The sequence below is a fragment of the Poromitra crassiceps genome, assembly GCF_964638095.1.
Source record: "Poromitra crassiceps genome assembly, chromosome: 6".
Lineage (NCBI taxonomy): Eukaryota > Metazoa > Chordata > Actinopteri > Beryciformes > Melamphaidae > Poromitra > Poromitra crassiceps.
The window spans coordinates 19605901-19628248 of NC_139627.1; the positions used below are offsets into that span (position 1 = coordinate 19605901).

Below are 22348 nucleotides of genomic sequence, written 5' to 3' on the forward strand. Positions count from 1 at the left end.
GTTTCAACTTCAACTAGAGGGCCCTCGGTAGAGTGCATACCTCCGCCATGGCATACCCCCATTGCCATGCCGCCTTTTGGCTAGTGGGTGTGGAAAGTTAATCAGCTCGTCCTTGGCCCATGACCAACCTTGCTCCAAAGTTTTGTGGTGTTAGGTGAATCCGTGTGGAAGTTAAGCACCTTTTTGTGATTGAACACGCCCAATCTGTTCATTACCTTTTGAGATATCCTGCAGACAAACAGACAGACAGGGACAAAAACATACAGCCAACTTTGAAGGCCCAGTCAACTCCGTGGCGGAGGTAATAAATTAAGTCATTCCATACAAATTCAGAAAACCGAATTTAAATTCAGTCACCTGCTGGAACAAATCTCATCACTTTCAATCTGTCATTTACACAAACACAAGATCTCGAGTCAAGACTTTAGAAAACTTTTCAAGTCATCAGAGTACAGTCAAGTCCAGTGGTGTTGTCTACGTGATATGCAGGTATACGCCGTATACACACTGTGAAATGACTCAGATTTGCGTATGCGCACTGGGAAATGCGCTATGATACGTATCGTTTTCAATTTCCATTCATAAAATTCACCCTGTGCGCTCTGTGTGTTACCCTACGTTCACACACAGCACCCAAGCCTTGCCTTTACCCACGCTTTTAAATAGGCGTCCTTTTTAGTCAATGAGGCTGTGTACACAGGGCGCCTCAACGTGAACCTTCCGTGTACCCACGCCTCGCCTGAGCTGCGCCGATTTTTACGTGAGTTTTATTTTCAAGCCGACTAGACGCGTGAAGGCAGACTTTTTCTGTCAAACCATGAAAGATAAAACGCGACAATATCCGTGGGAAATGGCAAAGTCAACTGAATTTCAAAATAAAATGTTGTTACAGCGTTGAGCAGAGAGAGAGAGATTGACGGGTGGCTATCACGTGGGGCTTTCTCCCCGTCGGTAAACAAATCTTCAGGAGAGAGAATAGCGACCGAAGAAGCAAGATGAAGCTGATAGCTGAAGCCAGAGCCGTATAATAGAAGAGTTCCGACATCTCCATTCCCTCCAATGGACCAGTTTTTTACAGGAAGTAAGGTCCTGGAACTCTTGAGTAAAAAAAGCTGCACTGTTGCAGCAAAATAGACAGTTTGTGTTGTACTTTGAAAGGGTTTTTCATCCCTTGAATCAAATTGTACATTATCAGCTTTATTTTAGCATGCAAAAGTAGCGCGAGACCCATTCCTGGCTGTTCATTGGCTAATGAGTCTCGCATTTTGGTCCTCCGCTGACGCCACTCTCTCTCTAGAGGACACTAGCTGAAGCTAAAATAATATTTTACCTGGGCACTTCACACAGACTACCCGAAGTAAAGACACCGGAGCACTCTTTTCCATCTGCACGTTTTAATAGAAGGGGCTGACTGGGGCCGAAACCACACCCCCCGACGGACGGACGGACGGACGGACGGGGGGGGGGGGGGGGGGGGCGGGGGGGGGGGGGGCGGAGTCAGAGTCAGTATACCCTCTGAAAAAAGGTAGACTACACCACTGGTCAAGTCCCAATTCACCAGTCCAGAACCCAAGTCAGGCCGAGTCTCAGGCAGTTGTAAGAGCTTCCTCCTCTGCTGTGCAGATGCGTCCTATGTGGATCCTCTGGGGCCTCAGACGGAGCGACCCAAGACAGCGGTCAAGAAGCGTCAGGAGGACGACGACTTTGCAGATGAAGAGCTGGGAGACGACCTGCTGCCCGAGTAGCTGCTCTCCCCACCCTGCTCTCTGTCTGTCAGGGAGAAAGACTTTTTACAACACACTCATTTAGACTCCATTTACACCTGGCATTAAAATGCAATCTGTATCCGGATAAGGAAAAACGCATGGCAATGCAAGGTGTAAAATGGCATCGTGATCAGATCTCCTTGACCACATCTGGAGGTAGTCTGGGTCACATTGTGTTCAGATCTTACAGTAGCTAGGAGTAAATACTATCTGTACAATGCGCTCACATTCCAAAGATAGGAGATGTGTGATTTGTGATGTGTCACTCCATATGAATATACAGAGATAGGAAGAAACCAAGATGCTTCACTCACTAGCTACTTCCACCCTCATCGGGGGTAAAAAAGAAGGCGGCCATCTTGCGATGGGATCACACTAGCCTCGACGCGAGAGAAGGGTGAGTCTCGCGTCAAGGCTAGGATCACACCAGCCGCGTCGCTCATGACTTAAAACGAATGTGGGTCAGGGGCGTATATTGGGCGGATACAGATTACATTTTAATACCAGGTGTAAATCGGGTGTTAGTGTTAAATCAAAGCTATGAAGGTGTCTTGTTGGTGTCTTGTTATTCAACTTCAGCTGTAAAACATGTTCCCTGTTTACCTTGCAGTGGTTTTCCTTAAATCTGGGTTACGACTTGTGAACAATCTGTTTTCCAGCTCCTCTCACGTGATCCCCCCCCCCCCCCCCCCCCTATATCCATACAACATAATATTCCACTCTGTCAAAGGGATTAATGTAGGAAAGCACTCTAGTGATTGGGAGGAGGCGGTTGAGTTTCATCACCTGGGAACCTTCTGGAAACTCCAACAGCTTTATACACCGAACTTCAGAGAAACCAGATCCATTTCAGGTCCTGGTCTGGTACTTTTTTGAGTACTCGAGTTAAGTTTATTTTGCATACGCTATTTATTTAAGTTTTTCTGGCCTCATGTTGGTTCATTGTTTTGTGAGAAATCAATGTATAAGTTTCTTGTCTAGTAAAACTTTGAATGTACTTGTAAAGCTATTTTCTACTATTAAAGAGTAAATATTTTTTTATCAATTATAAAACTTGATCAGTCTGATTTTGAGCACAACACCTACAACCTATAAGGCACAAATAATTAATTATACTGCATGGTATAAATGTAAGTGAAGGTATAGTTTAACATGTCAAAGGATGAAAACGGGGAATGTAATGGAAGATTAATCCAATTTACCCACCCAACTTTAGACTAGAGTTCACAGACCCCTTTATGGGTTAAAAACCAGAGTAAATTGTGTCAGATGTAAATTATGTGATGTGAGGGGAGGGGAGGGGAGGGGAATCATGCAGTTTGGATGAAACCAAATAGCTCGCCAGTCCGTCTGCGTAACATGTTCTGGTGACATGAAGTGAGTGCAGCCAAGATCGAGGCAGAGCGGAGCCAGCAGTCTGTCTGGCAGGAGCAGCACTAACGGGGATCTTTTTATTAGAGATGGTGAAAGGTTGAAAACGGGACCGTCTATCAGCTCAGCTCAAGCAAGCTGATCTAGACAGGGATCAGACTGTCCCACTGGATTTTACGCACTCGTTTCCACTGCGCCAGAGGGAAGCAAACAGAAACGCAGCGCGCAGCAGGTGTGAAACTCTCACCTCGGCTTGGATTTGACAAACCAAGGCCAGTTACTTGTGGACACTGTAGTGTTTCCCCTGCGGTCACGGTGCGTATTCGCTGGGCAAGAGCATAAAAAAAATCACAAATACATTATTTTTTGTGGATTTTCAACAGTTTTCACATTTCACTGGATTACAAATACAGCTGCCAACAATATTAACAAAAACTAGCGGCGCGTTTTGCTGTAGTATTTTATGCGCGGTATAGTCCACTTGGTACTTTTATTACACGTATTTGCACCTCGGCAATCCCCTTGTGCGGTGCCAAATCACACACCGAGGACTGACTGAACGAGCATACACCACCAGGGAGACACTTTTCTGGGGAACAAAGCTCCAGCATGCGGGCTGGGCTCTGTTGGGTCCTGCTGCTGCTGCTGGCCCTGCCGCTGGGCGAACCGGCCGGACCCGGTCTGAGCCGGGTAAGAAAGAAGGCTGTGAGCCGGGCCCGGAGCCGGCCGTGTCTGGACCTGCCGGAGGAGCTGCTGGAGCAGATGTTCGGCCGGCTGTCGGTGGGCGTGCTGAGCGCCTTCCACCACACACTGCAGCTGGAGCCGCTGGAGAGGCTCAACCTCAGCTGCCCCACAGGTGCCGCGCTGCCCGGCGCCAAGGCCCGAGTCCCGGTCAACCTGCTCAGCCTCTCGCCCTGGGCGTACAGGTGAGGTGTTGGACCAGAGACTGGGCAGTGGGGGAGACAGGGGTATTTGCCTCCTAACATGATATACAACGGAGGCTCGGGTCCGAATCTGACCCGAGGTCCTTTGCCGCAATTGTGAAGCACAAATTTATTTTTCAAATCACACTCATATTTCTCTCTTATCTCCTTAATTGTCAGACCTACGTCAACAGTCACAGATCAAGGTTTAAAGCTACAATATGAAAACAAGAGGAAGTGCCAGTGGGCTATAGCTCACTCAGATAAACATGTGGATTGTGGATGTTCTGTGATATCGTGGATGTTCTGTGATATCATGTTCACAGGTTTTTTGTTCAATCCCTGCCTCAGGCAGGATGCTATTATTGATGCAATTTTTTTTTATCATCATCAGTAGTTTGAACACTGATAGAAATAAGCTGATAATAGTCGGTCTCTGACTATCAGTCAGATAAACAGCTGCTGACTCATTCAACCTATCTCACTCTTTATGCTCTCTGTGTTGTTGTCAGTGTGAACACAGTGTGTAGAATTCAGAAGGTGAACTCCAAACAGCTCGTAGCTCGTGTCGCTACATGACAGGTGGATTATTGGTTCGACATATTACAGCACCGCCCTGTCTTTAACCACCAGCTCTTTATGCCTAACACTTTAATATCCTCAAATTAATTAGAAGTGTAATAAATACTAAAGGAAGATTGTTATGCCTATATTTCCACTTTTATTCAAATACAAATAACTTTGCTGCCTAAAAAACAGATGAAAGTTCTGTCTGTGCACATCCCAGGTTAGAACTCATAACCTCTCCCTCTGAAGGCAGCTGACATACACACTGTGCCACAAAGGCACTGCCACTGATGCTGTATTTCTCTCTGTATGACTGTATTTCTCTCTGTATGACTTTTGAAGTGCCTGGCTATAGGTCAAAATCTGGAAAAGGCTACTGTATATTTTTGCTTTTAGTCAATTTAAAGTAATTAAGTAGACTCGATGGAGGAGACATATTACAGCTTCACAAACAGAGACTGTGTTTTAACACCTTAAGTGCCATAGCCGAAATAATTCGTCTTACATAATCCAACGCTTAAGTGCCAGAGCCGAGTTTACTCGTCTTACATAAACATTTTTTTTTTTTTGACGCTGGGACATCAATCAACAACTTTTACATCTTCGAGATCACTATTGGAGCAAGATAATGTGTATAATCTATTTTACCGACCCACTAAGTGTTGACAGTGCTCCCCCAGACGACCGAAATCAAAGAAAAAACTGCCGCGGGACCAAGCCGTTCAAGGAAATGCCGTGGTGATTTTACAGTAATCCCATTCAAGACTTGTCTTGCCTGAGAGCGGCCGCGCACCGGCAGCAGCACACAGAGAGCGGAGAGCGATTTGCAAAATAGATCATAGGTGAAACACACTTTGAAACACCTCAGAAAGGCCATAATCAACATCTGCCCATCGCCCACGCATTCCCCGGCCCATCTTGACTCGCACAAGGAGCGTCCGCACGCAGGCAAGCAGGCAGGCAGGCACACAGGCAGGCAGCAGCAAAAGCGCTTCTGACACGCCCGCTGTACAGCCAGGAGGAAGGAGAAGACACACGGAGGGAGGAGTTTGAATGAGAGGGGTGTTTCCTGTTGTTATGGAGGAAATTACTGTTCAAAACTATTGTTTAGAATGTCTGACGGTCTTACTGATGCCAAAAATGAATGGTTAAAGTGACTGTTTCACAAAAAGCCATTTATCTCTGAATAAATTTCCAGACGCTGAAACCATGCTGTACTCAACGGCTAATATCTACATAACTACTAACTCTGCAAACTAACTCTTTTAGACAGAGAAAGCACACATTCTATTAGTTATTTTTAGATGATTGGTGTTCATGAATTCTTAACAGAAAAGAATCCTCGGCTGTTGCTAAAATGAGCCAGAATCGTCAAAAACACCCCTGGCACAACTTACCTACAGGAATGAAAACATGGCTGGCATTCAATGTGTTAACAGTTCAAAAAGTCTCTGACATTTTTTAACAGCTGAAATGTAATGTTTATGTTGATTTACAGCTGAAATTGAGTGAGAGAGCTGAAATTGGGTGAGAGACATAGAGAGAGTGATAAAGAGAGAGGTTTTAGTGAAAAAGTTAAACCAGACAGGTCGAACTTTTCACAGTGCACTATGAAAAGTATGAAGTCTTCTGAACTGTGCAGTTTAAACGCACTGTGTTTGGGTAACACCCCTTTGTTTTGGTTTGAAATGGCGACAACTAGTGGACAAAAAAGTTGCACATAGCCCCTTTAACAGTTCAGAACCAGTTCAGAAAATGTTTCTTTCTGAACTGGTTCTAAAGGGGCTATGTGCGACTTTTTTTGTCCACTAGATGTCGCCATTTCAAACAAAAACAAAGAGGTGTTACCCAAACAATCTTGACCCCCTCCCCCCAGACATGTCGAACTTTTCACAGTGCACTATGAAAAGTTCGGCCTGTCTGGTTTAACTTTTTACAATGGGCTATTCAGCAAAACCACTCTCTCTCTTTATCACTCTCTCTATGTCTCTCACCCAATTTCAGCTCTCTCACCCAATTTCAGCTGTAAAGCAACATACATCTGTCAATAAAGTATACAATGGCTGAAAATATCTTATAAATTATGGATGGAAGACAAAAAAAAGCACAAGTTAAAGGAAAATAACATAAAGAATGTGATGAAAGCACCTGACTTTAGTGTAAATATAATTTAACTTAATTTATTATTTTGTGTTGTTATTATTAAAACAAACTATGATTATCTGCACTGTCAAAAATATTAGTTATTTATTATTAATATTACTGGAATTAGAAGTGTAATAAAAACTAAAAGAAGATTGTTACACCTATTTCCACTTCTATTCAAATACAAATAACTTTGCCGCCTCAAAAAACACAGATGAAAGTTCAGTCTGTGCACATCCCAGGTTAGAACTCACAACCTCTCCCTCTGAATGTAGCTGACATACACAATGAACCACAAAGGCACTGCCACTGATGCTGTATTTCTCTCTGTATGACTTTTGAAGAGCCTGGCTATAGGTCAAAATCTGGAAAAGGCTTATTTGAGCTTTTAGTCAATTTAGAAATAGTTACGTAGATTCGGTTATGGCAAGAGATTAATTTCTGGACTTTCAAACATCAATTTAGACTCTAGATCATATTTCTAAATTGATTAAAAGCAACAACACAGTATAACAATTAGCAACAACACAGTATAACAATTTCTATACTATTTATATAATTCATGCTAATTTCCAGTTTTGGCAATTAATTAGCTCATTGTGGTAATTACTCAAATTACCCCAACATGCAACTCTTAGCAACCAAGTTGAATTTCATCCACTTCTCAGCCAAGTGTATCAAACATGTCAAAGCTTTCTCTTAATCCAATTAAGTGATGTAACCTATACAAATTCAAGTTAGTAAGGCAAAAAGTCCAACCACTATAAAAATCAATTGTATTTTCAAAAAATAGTTTTTTCCCCCTTAAATGTCCTTTTTTTCATGATGCAGTAACTATACTAATGCTGCGTTCAAGTGCTTTTCGTAAGCTCCAACTTCCGAGATCTCAGATATGTGGTAAGAAAAATAAAACATGGAATTTCATAGAATTAGGCAAAATTCAACTTCCTAAAATTCCAACTCCCAGTTCCTCGGTTGCAATTGGATGAGTTAATTGCTGACCCCGACCCCAACTTTTAAATTCCTCCCCCAGGATCTCCCATGACCCAGCCCGGTACCCCCGCTACATCCCGGAGGCGTACTGCCTGTGTAAAGGCTGCCTGACTGGGCCGTCCGGCCGGGAGAGCCAGCGATACCGCAGCACGCCGGTCTACTCCCCCGCCGTCATCCTGAGGAGAAGCGGGTCATGCGTGGGCGGTCGTCACTCCTACACAGAGACCTACGTGTCCGTCCCTGTGGGCTGCACCTGTGTGCCACTGCTGGAGGAGGACCGCCACCTGGGCCGGGACCGCCAGAGCAGCAACCAGAGCCTGGAGAGGGAACAGGCAAAGGTCAAGGCCATGAAGAAAGTCTAGACTAAAGCAGTGTGGTTCTCAAACTTTTTCATTTCAAGGACCCCTAAGCCTAAAGTGACACAAATTAGACCACAGACCCCCATTTGATAAGACTAGATTATCAGGCTGTGTCGGGCTGATGGTGGGACTCCAGGCCGGTACAACACACACACGACAACCGGGCAGTTGTTGAGCTTTTATTTTGAAGGTCTGTGTGTGTTTTGGGCTTTTATTTGGAAGGTTTTTGGGCTTTTATTTTGAAGATTCTAGGCTTTTATTTTGAAGGGTTTGGGCATTTATTTTGAAGGTTCTGGGCAGTTATTTTGAAGGTTCTGGGCATTTATTTTGAAGGTTCTGGGCTTTTATTTTGAAGGTTCTGTGCTTTTATTTTGAAGGTTTCTGGCTTTTATTTTGAAGGGTCTGTGCTTTTTGAAGGTTTAGGGCTTCTATTTTGAAGGTCTGTGTCACAACCCGGGTGTAGTGTGTGACAAAAAGGGAGTCCACACATGAATTCAAATGCAAAAAGTTATTTATTTAAACCTGAACAACCCCAAAATAAACCAAAAAAAGTATCAGTATGAATAAAATGTATTCATTCATTTATTCATTCATGCAACATTTAATGTTAGGCATCAGTCATGTCTGCAGTGTATGGATGAGTGAAGTGGTGTGTGTGCGTGTGTGTGTGTGTGTGTGAATGTAAAAGTAAATGCAGCAGGAACCCTGAGACCTGGGACCAGCAGCTCAAAGGAGAAGAGGGAGAGAGAAGTCAGGTTAGACAGAGGGTTAAATAGCCTGCTTCCCTATCAGCGCCCAGGTGACGCAAGTTGGCTGACAACCTGCCCACTCTGCCAATCACTTCCCCTGATGGGAAGTGTCAGCCACAAACAGGCAGAGGGGAAGGGCCATCACATTGTTCTGGGCTTTTATTTTGACGGTGTGTGTGGTTTTTGTGTGGTGTCGGTCGGCCGATGTCATGTTTGTGACACAAAACATGGCACAAATCGTGACTGACAGACACCGCTCGCCTAGGAAATGGCAATTTTATTATAGGATAGGATTTTGTCCCAGGATCCCCAATTTGATAAGATTTTTTTTACTTTTAAATGTTTTATTACAGTGTAATAAAACCCAAGTGTATGAAACCCATGACCAAAATAGACATACATTCTGTCATTGTGTTACAACTAATTTCCCTTTTTGCTGGGGACCCCCTGGAACCCCCTCAAGGACCATTGGGGGTCCCAGGACCCCATATTGAGAACCACTGGACTAAAGAAAGATTACAGTTATATGTATTTATCCTTTTATTTTTGTTATATTTACGGCACTTTCTGCAATTCTTTTTAGTCTGTTCTGTTTCTGTTGCTTCATGTTTGTAAAGCACTTTGTAACTCTGTTTTTGAAAAATGCTATATAAATATATAGAAGTTTATTATTATTTATTAGCACATGGTGATGACTATGGTGATTTTAGGATATCTCGACACAAATCTGTGTCGAAATTGACAACAAGCAAATTCTATTTAAAAGCTCAACAAAATGAGGTGATATTCCAGCTCATAAAAGTGAACTGTAGGATCTCTCCCACAACCAATTTAGACCAGTGTCTACCACAGTGACAATTAAACCTCTGCTCACCATAATCAATATTTTCTCTTGCATTTGATTATCTTTTCATATCCTCACTGGATTAACTTTAATGAATGAATCCTCTGTGAAATTGAACTAAAGCTCATTCTGCTGGGGACCCACTGGAACGCTCTGAAGGAGCCCCTGGGAGTCCCTGGATCTCTGTTTGGGAACCAGTGGATTCAGAGAGCGTACAGTGAAACAGTGAACCTAAACCTTGGATTGACTCCAGACAAGAGGGGAGAAATAAAGTTGTATTCATTCCATGTTTCATAAACTAGCCTACACTAGACTGATATCAGACTGAATTGTAAAACCCGTTACACTCCATTTCCAGCAGCCAAGACTCAACTCATACGCTGCTTTTCAATCAAATTCAGTTAGTTGGAGAGAGAAGTCAGTAGGCTAATAACTTGATCAACACTGACACCTACTGACGAACAGAACGACTAAGAAACCTGTTCATTGTAGCTTCTCACTTTGCTCATTAGGAACAACATGAGACTAATTTCATGAAGGTTGTTTTCTTTTGTATTATTTCGATACAGTTCAGAAACAATTTAGCATCAAAACAATAACAATGTCATAACAATGACATATGTGACCCTAACATCCCATAATAAAACTCGATAAAACAATGACAGATGGCCATTATTTAACAGCTGTCGGTGACTTCTTTCTGGATTTATTTGCAGTGGATGATTTCACTTCTCCTAATATTTGTCTTATGATAGACTATCATCAGTCCATCAGTCTGATGTTGGATTTACAGAAAGCTGTCACCGTGACTGTTTTCTGCAATCCACACATCACTTGTAATCAGTGTTGGGCAAGTTACTTTCAAAATGTAATATACTACATATTACTAGTTACTTTCATTTGAAAGTAATAAGTTACTTTACAATATTACTTTCTGTCTAGAGTAACTCGTTACTTATTACACTACTTTTGCATTACTTTTACCAAAACAACAGCAACAGCAGAATGACATCGCCGCCCCGGAACCATCCCGAAAAATAATTTCAACCACCATCAGTGTAAACAATCCAAAATTCTAAATGTTATTCTTTTCCTTTGTTATTGTCATCTATAGTGGTTATTTGCATAAAAACACAGTTTGATTAGGAAATGATTGTATCTTTTTTAAATATGTGCTTTGATTTAATCAAATGTAACTCAATTTGTAACTTGAGTTACTTGACAAAGTAACTGGTATAATATTACTGAAATCCTATAAGTAATAAGTTATATTACTGAGTTACTGCTAAAAGTAATATATTACATGTAATATGTTACTTTTGTAATGAGTTACCCCCAACACTGCTTGTAATACAGCAGTGCTTCTCAACCTGTGGTTCATGAGAGGATTTATGGGAGTGGAAAAACATCTCTACAACACAAATTCATGATACATTTTTCACTTCTAATTTTTGCATTTCTCATAAAATACTGAATAGTTTTCGGTCCTCTAACAATCAAATGAAACGAGCTGAGAATGAAATAAACGGCATTCTACACAAGTCTAGTGTGCTTTACACCGTGGCTAGGTAGTGAAAATGGCTGCTATCTGAGTCAGGCAGACAGACCTCCTACTCGTAAACTATGGACTATTTCAGAACGAACAGACCCCGTCAGGAGAGACAACACCCGTGGGTCCAAGGTGCATACTTTTTATTTGAGATTGGTGCATGTATGAAGATACCGGACTGCCGAGTGCAGAATTCCCTGATTACGGGGGGGGGGGGGGGGGGGGGGCACGTGCGCAACTATAAAGGAAATGTTGTGCGTCGCGGCTAGCGCATTGGCTGCCTATGAGTGCTGCTGTTTACACACTCTGCCCGGTCCGCCACTCTGCGGTCAGTCGGGACAGTAACGGGCTGCCAGCCATACGCATGGGTCGATTTCCGGTTTTACCGGTTCGGTTCGGTGTATGAGCCCAAACCGGTTTGATCACGTGCAAACCGAAAAAACTTTTTTTTTTATTAAAAAAAATAGTGCCAATCCATTCTGATTGCACTATCTTTCGTATTAGCCTCTTCTCAAGTTGCACTAGTAGGCAAAAGTCTTATTTTGTTTATTATGTTGATGTTTGAAGAAAAGTTAAGCTGAATAGTTATGAGAAATAAAAACTGTGTTGTTACAGTTAAATGGTTCTGCTTATTTTTATTCAGTGTTAGTGCTGGTTGGCATACCAGCTTAGAGGTGCATTATCGCCACCAACTGCAGTCGCATTACAGTCATTTATGGGGTACACAAAAATTTTTTTTTTGAAAAATTCGATATATCGGTTTGATACGTTTTTTTGGGGAAATATCGAACCGGTTTCAAATTTTTCAAACCGACCCATGCCTAGCCAGCCACCGATGCGAGGGATTAGCAATGGAGCGGAGCCACGGCTCAATGCGGAAAAGCCCATTCTGACTGCAGAAACGCACCGTGAGGGAAATGGGCTCCATAGCATAGACCAGCAGGAAGAAAACACTGTGACAGTTGTATGTGGATTGACAATGCAATTGCATGTAGTACACTTGTGTTCAATGTGGTCACAATGTGTCCCTGACCACCTCCAGAGGTGGTTTGGCCGATCAGATCACAATCTGTCCTCAATGTGTCTTGGGTGCATTTCCACATGTAGCCTACTTTCATGTGGCCAAGCACTATCTGATGACAATCTGATCACCCAAAACCCACTTTTAACGGCAGGTGTAAAGGGCCTTTTCAACAACACACCGAGCCTACCAGCTGCAAGCGTGCTGTTCTGTAACTCGGCCTGCCCTGACCTCCCTGTGCAGGGGGGCAGTAGAAAATAATTCAAGTACGGTCCTCCCTCCCCAGGCTGCTCTGTCCTCACTCCACCCACTTGGTTTAACCCTCCAGTCTCTGTCAGTGAGGGACCGGCTGGCCACAACTGGCCTCAGGCTCTCAGCAGGCGAGACGGATAGTTGACGAAGCAGCGGAACTCGTTGGCCAGGTTCTTGTTGTGTTTGGGCAGGAAGGTGCACATCTTCATGTCCAGGAGATCTTTGGTGTGAGGCTCCATGACGGCTCCTGCAGAATGCACGCACGCACACGCACACGCGCGCACACACACACACACACACACACACACACACACACACACACACACACACACACACACACACACACACACACACACACACACACACACACACACACACACACACACACAGGGTTACAGGCTGAACTGGAACAAGAGGAACGGTGGGGTGGCTTACTGTTAGATAACATGGTGGGAGTTTAATATCAGGTTAGCGTACGTCCAATGTCTCACCTGTGCACAGCAGCACTTTGCCCTTGCTCAGGTACTTGGCGGTCTGGGCCACGTTGCCCAGACACTCGGGGGACAGGTAGGGCGGGTCGGCCAGGACCAGGTCAAAGCTCCGCGGGGCCACGTCCTCCGGCAGGGCGAGCGGGGCGTTGTAGTCGTAGAAGATGAACTCTGGGCCGTAGGCGGCGAAGCGCCGGTCGAACTCCAGAACCACGGCCGACACCCGGTCTGACCCCGCCACCACCCCCTGCTTCAGCTTCTGGTACACACTGGGCGCGCTCACACACGCGACCCTGGGGAGGGACAGAAAGGGTTAAAGGAAAAATCCACCCAAAATACTTTGACACAAATCTATTTCTACTAACAATCCATTACATTTCAGAGGGAAATATTGTACTTAGTTTCTACTCCACTACATTTATTTCACAGCTTTGGTTAGGCTACTTTTCAGATGAAGATTTTACATGAAATAATATACTTTAATATTCTAACTGTTATTTAAATGATCTGCTCTTTTTTTAATTGTTTTAAAAATGACAAAGAATTGTGTGAAAGGTGCTATATAAATAAAGTGTATTATTATTATTATTATTATTGTGTGCCCTGTCTTACCAACGGTCTCAAAAGAGTTGAGAAAATTTGAATCTGTTGGTAAAATTAACCAGTTATATTCATGTGTGTGTGTGTGTGTGTGTGTGTGTGTGTGTGTGTGTGTTTTTACCTCCCTCCCTCCCCAGCTTCATGTACCACCTCCTCTGCTAACCGTGTTGCTGTGTCATCGCTGTACCAGAACTGGCTCATCCGCTGGTGGACACATAGACAGACCGCGCACGCGCGCACACACACACATGCGCGCGCACGCACACGCACACACACACACACACACACACACACACACACACACACACACACACACACACACACACACACACACACACACACACACACACACACACACACACACACACACACACACACACACACACACACATTTTAATACCTTTATTTGTGTTCACATTTAGACAAAAAATCCTTGAACACAAACAATAATAGATGCACAATCAATGGGAAATCTTATAGTGACAGATGTATCTAGTCTGAATCTATGGATAAAGGAAACAGCGCCTCCTCCAAATGTGGCGACTGCCAATTATTGCAGAAATAGAGCAGAATTTGGCCAGAGCCTTGGCTCTCGGTCTGGGCAGTCCTGCGGCCGCCCTCTGCAGGCCACTTACGACCAGCCTATGGACATTACCAAGGCTTCCAAATATGAAAACAAGCAATTTACAATTATACCCAAGCTGTAAAATGGCATCCTTGAGCAGTTGGTATTTCAAAACCTTGGTGATAAAAGCTTCTTTCAGACTGGAATCAAAAGCACACCCCACTTCCAAAATGGTGGCCTCTCTACTGTCCTCATTGACAACAACAACACCAGGTGTATTAGCTGTCACATTTTAAAAGATGTCATATTCAGTATTACACAGTTTGAACATGGCAGTTGAAACACAGGAGTGTTTATGGGTTTTAACAGAGGATGGAACATATGACCTTATGTCTTTAACTAACAGGTCAACAATTCTGTCATGTCTTGCAATATACATTCCCTTATATACAAAGCAACCATTCAGAATATGAGACATGGATTAAATGACTGGAGTATGATCATGGTGCAGACAATGAGGAGAAAAAGTGTTAGAATACCAGAGAGAGAGATTGAGCCTGGTCGGAAGGACTTGTAATCTGGCTTTAACTGTAAAAATGACTATGTCCTCATCAACTGCATGATTCTTAAGTATCGAAGTATTGAATCACACACACACACACACACACACACACACACACACACACACACACACACACACACACACACACACACACACACACACACACACACACACACACACACACACACACACACATAACTTGAGGACTAAACAACCATAAATAAATAAAAAACTTTTTTTTTAAACCCACTGTTATTATAATATAATACTAATACTTTTATGGCTTCATCAACAATGTCAACAAGTAATGTGGTAATCCAGCTCACTTTAAGGAATAGTTCACCACAACCACTTTTCAAAATTCAGTCATCCACTTTCAGCTGGCATCAGTGGCATGAAGATGGAAGAAAACATGATTAGTCCGGTTTAGAACATGCCGGGGTAGTGGTGCACTCTTGTGGCCGAAATTAGTATTATAACAAATGCTCAGAAAAATGAGCCTTGACAAAAAGAGTGTGTGCCAGTGCCTGGTGTTCTGGTGGAAACAGATTGAATAGACCAATTTGGAGTGGACACCACGGGGTTACATCACTGCAGCATGGTGGTGGCAGAAAATCAGAGCAAACAAGTGAACCTGAAACTGAAGAGATTCCTCAGAATAAGGGAGACGTCTTGTGCCGTGTAGATGCTGGGCTTTTCCACTAGGTACTTGAAGATGTCCGACCACTGCAACTTTGGCAATTTAGTTGGATCCTAGACCCATCTTGACAGTGAGGACGGGTCAAGAAACCTCACTCCATTGAAAGAGTTAGCTTATTTGTGTAAAATAACCTAGCTGTCCCTTTCTGCCTCCAGTGTGGCTCTGCCCACAAAATATGTAATCACTGTTAGTGTTTGCAAACATAAGAGGTCTGTAAAGCCCAGACGGGACACAGCTGTGTGTTCCCCCTCACCCAATCCTCCTCCACCGCTCCCACGGCGTATGGGTCAGAGGGCGTGGCCACGTCTCCGGCCGCGTCGCCTCTGCTCTCGGCGTAAAACTCCTGCAGAGCGGCCAGTGTCTCAGCAGACAGCCGGGGGATGTCGTCATCACTGTCACTCATGACTGCTGCGGGGAGGCGGTGAAGGGGCGGAGCCTGGCTGCAGCAGTGACTAGAAAACAACAACAACAACAACAACAACACAGCTGTTAAGACATTTAGAGGGAGCCAATCATGAACTGAAGTGAATCAAAACATTATGCGTCCGATAAAAGACAGATCAGCAAATCGAACACATTGACATTCAATCATAATGTGTCGATTACCATTACATGTTCTGCATCAAATACCAGCTGAAATGTTCCATTAACATGTCATGATATTCACTATTGATATATTAATATATACAGTTGAAGTTGGAAGTTTACTTGTAGGTTGAAGTCATTACAACTCAGTTTTTATTCACTCCACTCCACACACACATTTCTGTTAACAAACTTAATGTCAATGGCTGGGACATCTACTTTGTGCATGCCTCTCCTCCACTGTTGCCAGATTGGGCGCTTTTCTCCCATTGGGCTGTTTTTGAGTTGCAAAATAATTGTGTGTTTTGTCTTTGCGCTGGAAACCATCAGCTGTATCTGGCTGATACAAATGAGCATGGTTCCAGACATGGGAGGGAACCTCAGTGATGATTGATGATAGATGTTCATCTCACCTGCACTGCACACATCCTTCCTTTATACAGTATTGCTTGTTTGTTTTTAATATTTGCAAAATAACGCTTTGTGCTTAGCCTTAATGTGATTTTTTTTTTACATCTTTATTGGCAGTATTACATAGTACATGGAACACTTTTGATCTTTTATCAGCAGGAAGATATTTGATAAATCTTTCTTTGTCACAAACTTCATTTTATATATGAACATGTACCGCATTACGTTTGAATTATAGACTGTATAAAAGAAAGGTTTGAAGTCAAGTTTTAAGAGAAAATCCTTGCTACCTTGACAGAAAGCGCTCGCTTGCAGCACTGTTGACATGTGAGGCGGCGCACAGGTGATGACGTCACTGTAGAACGTACAGCTCCCGCAGAGGGACAAAAGACTCGGCATAAAGCGAACAAGTACTAACTGTCTGCAAATAATTTCATCTCTATGCTTATTTCATAGACATTTGGGCCCAATAAATGTCATTCCATCACTCTTTTTGTTTTACTATGAGTCATGTAGCAGCACATGGCATAGTTCTTCCAATGGTAAATTCCATTTAGTTGCTTTTACTCTATCTTGACAGATTTGCATTGCAATGTTAGTTTGTTGTAAAGTGATAGAGAGAGAGAGAGAGAGAGAGAGAGAGAGAGAGAGAGAGAGAGAGAGAGAGAGAGAGAGAGAGAGAGAGAGAGACACCTGCTACTGTATTCTTGTTGGTAGTTGTTGGAGAATGTTTGATTGGTGTGCCATTTAGAAAAGGTTTAAGAAACATTCATGGCCTCTGAGTTTGCACAAATCTCATGTCTAAATGTAGATATCTGCAGCCTGGTGTAAGAAGTAGGGGGGGAGGGGTTGTCAGGACCTGCTGAGTACCTAGGCTAGACTGTACCTGACCATTTGAAGCCTCCAAAAAGAACCTCCACTGGGGTGATGTTGTACTTTGTTGATGAAACAGGAACCAGCCTTCAGGTGTTCGACTACACAATGGGCTCGCCGCACGTCCCTACGAACAGAAACATTCAGCTGCAAAAGTGGGGCCTGCATTTAACGATTCATTAATGGTGAGATTTTGAACTTTGCTGCCCCTCCTGGTCATTGCACTGCTGTCACCCCAAATTTAGCTTCTTACAAAAGGTTTACACACTCATGGCTTAAAAACAACTGTTTTTGAAATGTGAGTTTGCACAAATCTCAGGTCTAAATGTAGATTGCTAAATCTAGTCCAAGTCATTAATGTCAAGTCTAAAGATCATGAGTTCTATATTTAGTTTCAATTTAATTTAATTTAAATAAATTAAATCATTCCATACAATTTCAGAAAACAGAATTTAATTTCAGTTGTCTGCCTGGATAAATCTAATCAATCTTTCATTTAATTTATAGAAACACAAGATCTCAAGTCAAGATAAGGCTGGGCAATATATCAATATATTTATATCATATGAGACTAGGCTAGATCATCTTAGATTTTAGATATCGTAATATGGTTACATGGCATAAGTGTTGTCTTTTCTTGGTTTTAAAGGCTGCATTACAGTGTTGTCATTTTCTGAACTTAACAGACTTACTTAGCACTTAGTCATCATACCCACATTACTGATGATTATTTATCAGAAATCTCATTGTCAATATTTTGTGAAAATATTTAAACAAGTTTCAACTGAACATTTAGCCCTCTTCATAGAAAATTACAGATATTGTGTATCGCCATTCAGCCTAAATGTGATTCTTGTTCCATATCGCCCAGTCCTAAGTCAAGACCTTAGAAACCTTTTCAAGTCAAAGCACAAGTCAGAGTCAGGTCCAAAGTCACCTGAACCCAAGTCAAGTCTCAAGTCTTCGCTTCATGAATCAAGTCGTCTCGTCTTCGCTCCATGAATCAAGTCAAGTGTCAAGACTTAAAACCATGAGTCGAGTCCAAGTCATGAGAATTGACTCCACACCTCTGCAGACTAAACATTGAATCATAGAATGTAATGTTAATTGAAGGTTTTTATTTAATGCCATGGTAGAGAAAAGACATTACAACAGACCAAACATATAATTTATAAAGAAAAGCGCAGAGGCCAGAACCTTTTATACAATAAGTTTATGTACACTTTTACACTTCATTAACAAATGATTCAGCCGTTCTACAATAAGCAGGATAGTGCTAGTGTCTCCAACATAACGCTTCAACAAGAACAAGTGGCTCTGCTCCGTTTGCTTTCGCTTTGTTTAGAGAGTACCACAGGAATGAGACGGAAGTAGCACTTCTTTTGAAGCGTAAATGCGTTTTTGTTTTAAAAGAAAACACTTCAAAAGTCATAAAAGCGGTCATCGTTTGTGAAACTTCGCTGTTTCATAAACTCTTGTTAACCACAGACCTTATTTCATGCATTTAACTGAAATGCCATACAAAAATCCCATTGCTTTCCCCCCCTAAGAACCAGGAAGCAGGGACTTCCGGGGTAAGCCTACAAAAATACGTCATCCCTGCGGTACTCTATTGCTGTCTTGCAATGTCTGCAGCGTCTCTGCTTCACTCCAGCGTGTTGAAGTGTGACCGGCTGGCTGCTGTAGAAAAATACAACTCCACTGTCTGTCTGCTAAAAGCTTTTGCTTGTTTTTGGCTAAACGTCAGAGGGCCGAGCGAGCACGCTGTGTTGTGCCCGTTAGCAGTCAGGACAAGCCGTGCTTTGGGGCGATTTGGAGAAGAGGGGGACAGCTCGAGATAAAACTACAATCCAAATAGAGAAGAAAACAAAAAATCAAAACGCAAAGGCCAACATCTAGAAAGTTGCTCCGCTTTCACTTTAGAAGAAACCATACTTATCAACAACTTCTGTTGCCGTCTACTGTCATATAAAAACTTTTCAGTAATGTTTTTTTCTTTTTTTTTTTAAACATACATCATATCTCCATTTCTGAAAACATTATTTACACCCTTTAATGAACACAATCTGATTTGGTTTTCTTTCGTCCTTAGCGAATGCCCTTCCCTCAGCAGTCCCAAAGAGCAGACACCTTTGTTGTCATGGCAACTTCTTGCGCGCACGGGTGTGTGTGCATCCGCCGTATTCGTGGCGCATGGCGGCAGGCACAAATTGTCACTAATGTCCATTGAAGTAAGACATTTTTCAGCTGGCCGCACGGAGCTGAGCACACACACAGAACAATCAACAAAACAAAGGCACTCTGGGAAGGATCAGGGTGAGATGGGTGTGTGTGTGTGTGTGTGTGTGTGTGTGTGTGTGTGTGTGTGTGTGTGTGTGTGTGTTGGGCGGTATAGAAGAGGGGCACCAAGATGTTCTTAGAACAAAATGGCCCCTCATACCTTCAAATACATCCAAAAACCTACCACTGGAAAAACTTAAGGTCAGTCTGTGTGTGTGTGTGTGTGTGTGTGTGTGTAATGTGTATGTGTGTCTATGCGCACGCTCTGGCAGCCTCCAGATAAAAGGAGGTTGTGTGAGAGGACAACACGATCCAACGCCACCCGCCTTCTGATGGTCAGCGCTGCATCGGTTCACTCCAGATCCTCCGGCGCAGTCCGTCCGCTCTGCTGCTCAGCCTGAAGTTTGGTTTTTAGGTGGGCTGGCGAGTCCGGATGAGGGGGGGACCAAAGGGGGGGCGAGGGGGTAAAAAAGCAAGAAAAAAAAGACACCCATGGGACAGAAAAGGGGGCGGAGAGAAGGGCACAAAATGGATTCCCCTGCTAGCAGAGAGAGACAGAGATGTCCTGCTCAGAGGCATAGGGCTGTCTCCTCTCCCCATAGTTCTGTGGGGTGGAGGGGGGAGGCGGCGTGGGTTTCTTCCAGTGGTTATTTGACACAGAGCAGGCCGCCCACGTTGGCCACAAACTCCTCCAGGCTCTTGAGGAAGGCCAGCTTCTGCTTGCGGTCCATGCTGGGTGGTGTGCTGCTGGCTGTCAGCTCGTTGAAGGCGTCGGCCAGGCGCTGGTAGATGACAGCGTCTCTCTGCGACGACAGCAGCGTCTCCACCAGCTCAGAGTACTCCGCCTGGGAGGGGAGAAACGCACCGTCAAATCAAATCAAATGAACGGTGTAACGGAGCCTCATTTACACACTGTCAAATCAACCCACAATGTGCTTTTAAAACACTTTTAATATGTTGTGTATTATAAGCAGTAGCCAATAAATAATAAAAGGCTTTTTAGTTTTTGTATGGGAAAAGTGACTTGGATACAGTTTTGTTGCCAAAACAGAACCAGCAGTGTAATCAGGATGAGTGATACAAACAAAAAAGTATTTGAATATTCAGTCGCAGGGACATGGGATTAACGTCGATTTTTGTAATCTGGCGTTTCACAGTTTTTTTAAATACTGAGATACGTCTCTAAAGTAATTAATCAGGGTGGAAGCATGTATAGTTCAAGGTTGAGGAAGAGCGATGGTGAACAGCAGCCACTAGAGTGCCATTTAAAGCCCTCTACTAGAGCTGGGATAGAGAGCCGCAGGAATGAGTCCGGAAAACATCGATGCTAACACTTCCGGGTTCTTCACTGTTTCTGCCTATGAGATTTTGTAATGGGTTTTTGGCGCGATGCTTCAAATGAGGTCTGTGGTTAAAGCAAGCTTATTCAAACGCGAACCAGTGTTCAGCAGGATAATCTTCACACATGAGGACCACTTTATGAGTTTTGAAGCTTTTACGTGCCGTTAAAAGGGCGGCTAGCTAGCAAACGGCTAAATGAGACTACACTGTTGGGTCGACAGGGATACTATACGTCAATAACGTCATCACTTCAAAGGACGAACACGGAAATTCTCTTTCCCTCACCCGGTTCAGCCCAGGGTAATCAGTGCACAGCAGCGTATACATCAAAAACACTCCAGGTTGAATTTGGCTGTGGTGACGTGACGTGGAAGCCTATGCGACACTGTGTGTAGCTTAGCTACACATAGCTTAGCATGAGCTTTTTACCTCTAGGGCTCGCATTTACGCTTCAAAACTCATGAAAGTGGTTCTCATGTGTGAAGATTATCTCGCTGAACACAGGTTCACGTTTGAATAAGCTTGCGTTGCCCACAGACCTTATTTGAAGCATCGCGCCAAAAACCCATTCAAAAATCCCATAGGCAGAAACAGTGAAGAACCCGGAAGTCCGGGACTTCCGGGTTCCGACTACAAAAATATGTCATCCCTGCGGAACTCTATACAGGGATCAGTGTTGGTAAACAAACGGCTTACTGGGGCTAACTTTATAATCGGACCCTATGGAGCCAGCCTTGAGTGTCTCACTCTAGCCGGCTGTGCCGTTTACTAATTCACTTCATTTTAAAAACTGCGACAGTTCAAACAACTTTAACACAACATACATATATTACACATCAAACTCTTGAGCTACTTCTGCTCTCACCCATAATGTCAAAATGTAAGCGATGTGATGTGTAGTTTTTGAGATATTAACGTTTGTTTGGCACAAATCATACTAGTTAACTGCTGCGGGCCGAATTTCCTGGGGGTTGTGATGTGACTGGTTTGTTCTATTCATGAACTCATCAATACCAGCTCAACAGAGGAATTGGAATTTGAAAAAAACTGTACCGGTTATTTTACAACCGGTACTGAATTGCAACGCAGATTTAGGTGCCTCATTTAGGTGCCATGCCCGAGCTGCTGAGTGAAATATCGGCCCTCCGGTGCTCCGAAACCGGCGCTGCACACACCTTCACTAACATTCTAGAGCATAACACATAAAATGATTGTTTGAAATCCTCTTTACAGCCTCTTTAAATAAATAAAAAGGTTTAAATCCACTTTAATCTTTTTAAAAGTACCGTTTCAGGCACCGGTACCGTTTTAGAAGTATCGTTTTAGCACCGGTATAGAAAAATATGAAACGATACCCATCCCTAATTCCAAGTAGTGTTGTGTCGGGTAGTGTAGTGTTGTGTT

General features: G+C 43.3%; 4 protein-coding genes across 5 annotated transcripts in view; 2 read left to right on the forward strand and 2 right to left on the reverse strand.

The window, feature by feature from the left end:
• LOC310778647 (intraflagellar transport protein 88 homolog) overlaps positions 1-2735 on the forward strand; it is a 34227-nt gene extending 31492 nt beyond the window's left edge. The window contains exon 24 of one of the 2 annotated variants that reach the window (XR_014552784.1): positions 1624-1756. Coding sequence is in view for 1 of the 2 variants with exons in the window: in XM_083639132.1 (XP_083495258.1) it covers positions 1624-1745 (122 nt within the window). In the remaining variant the exon portion in view is untranslated. Of the gene's footprint in view, positions 1-1623 lie in introns of both variants that reach the window. The other variant, XM_083639132.1, reaches the window with a different exon arrangement.
• A 1011-nt stretch (positions 2736-3746) lies between these two features.
• On the forward strand, positions 3747-8127 carry il17d (interleukin 17d; the record flags this gene model as incomplete). The annotated part of the gene is made up of 2 exons (XM_083638142.1): positions 3747-4063; positions 7806-8127. 2 exons carry the CDS (start codon positions 3747-3749, stop codon positions 8125-8127), a joined length of 639 nt encoding a protein of 212 aa, XP_083494268.1.
• Positions 8128-11601: 3474 nt separating this feature from the next.
• eef1akmt1 (EEF1A lysine methyltransferase 1) lies at positions 11602-15857 on the reverse strand (the record flags this gene model as incomplete). The annotated part of the gene is made up of 4 exons (XM_083639133.1): positions 11602-12786; positions 13031-13320; positions 13749-13831; positions 15708-15857. The coding sequence occupies 4 exons, from the start codon at positions 15855-15857 to the stop codon at positions 12653-12655; spliced, it is 657 nt and encodes a 218-aa protein (XP_083495259.1). The 3' UTR covers positions 11602-12652.
• Positions 15858-18442: 2585 nt separating this feature from the next.
• xpo4 (exportin 4) overlaps positions 18443-22348 on the reverse strand; it is a 98790-nt gene continuing 94884 nt past the window's right edge. The window contains exon 24 of the mRNA XM_083639131.1: positions 18443-20448. Within this exon, the coding sequence (XP_083495257.1) occupies positions 20251-20448 (198 nt within the window). The 3' untranslated portion in view covers positions 18443-20250. The remainder of the gene's footprint in view (positions 20449-22348) is intronic.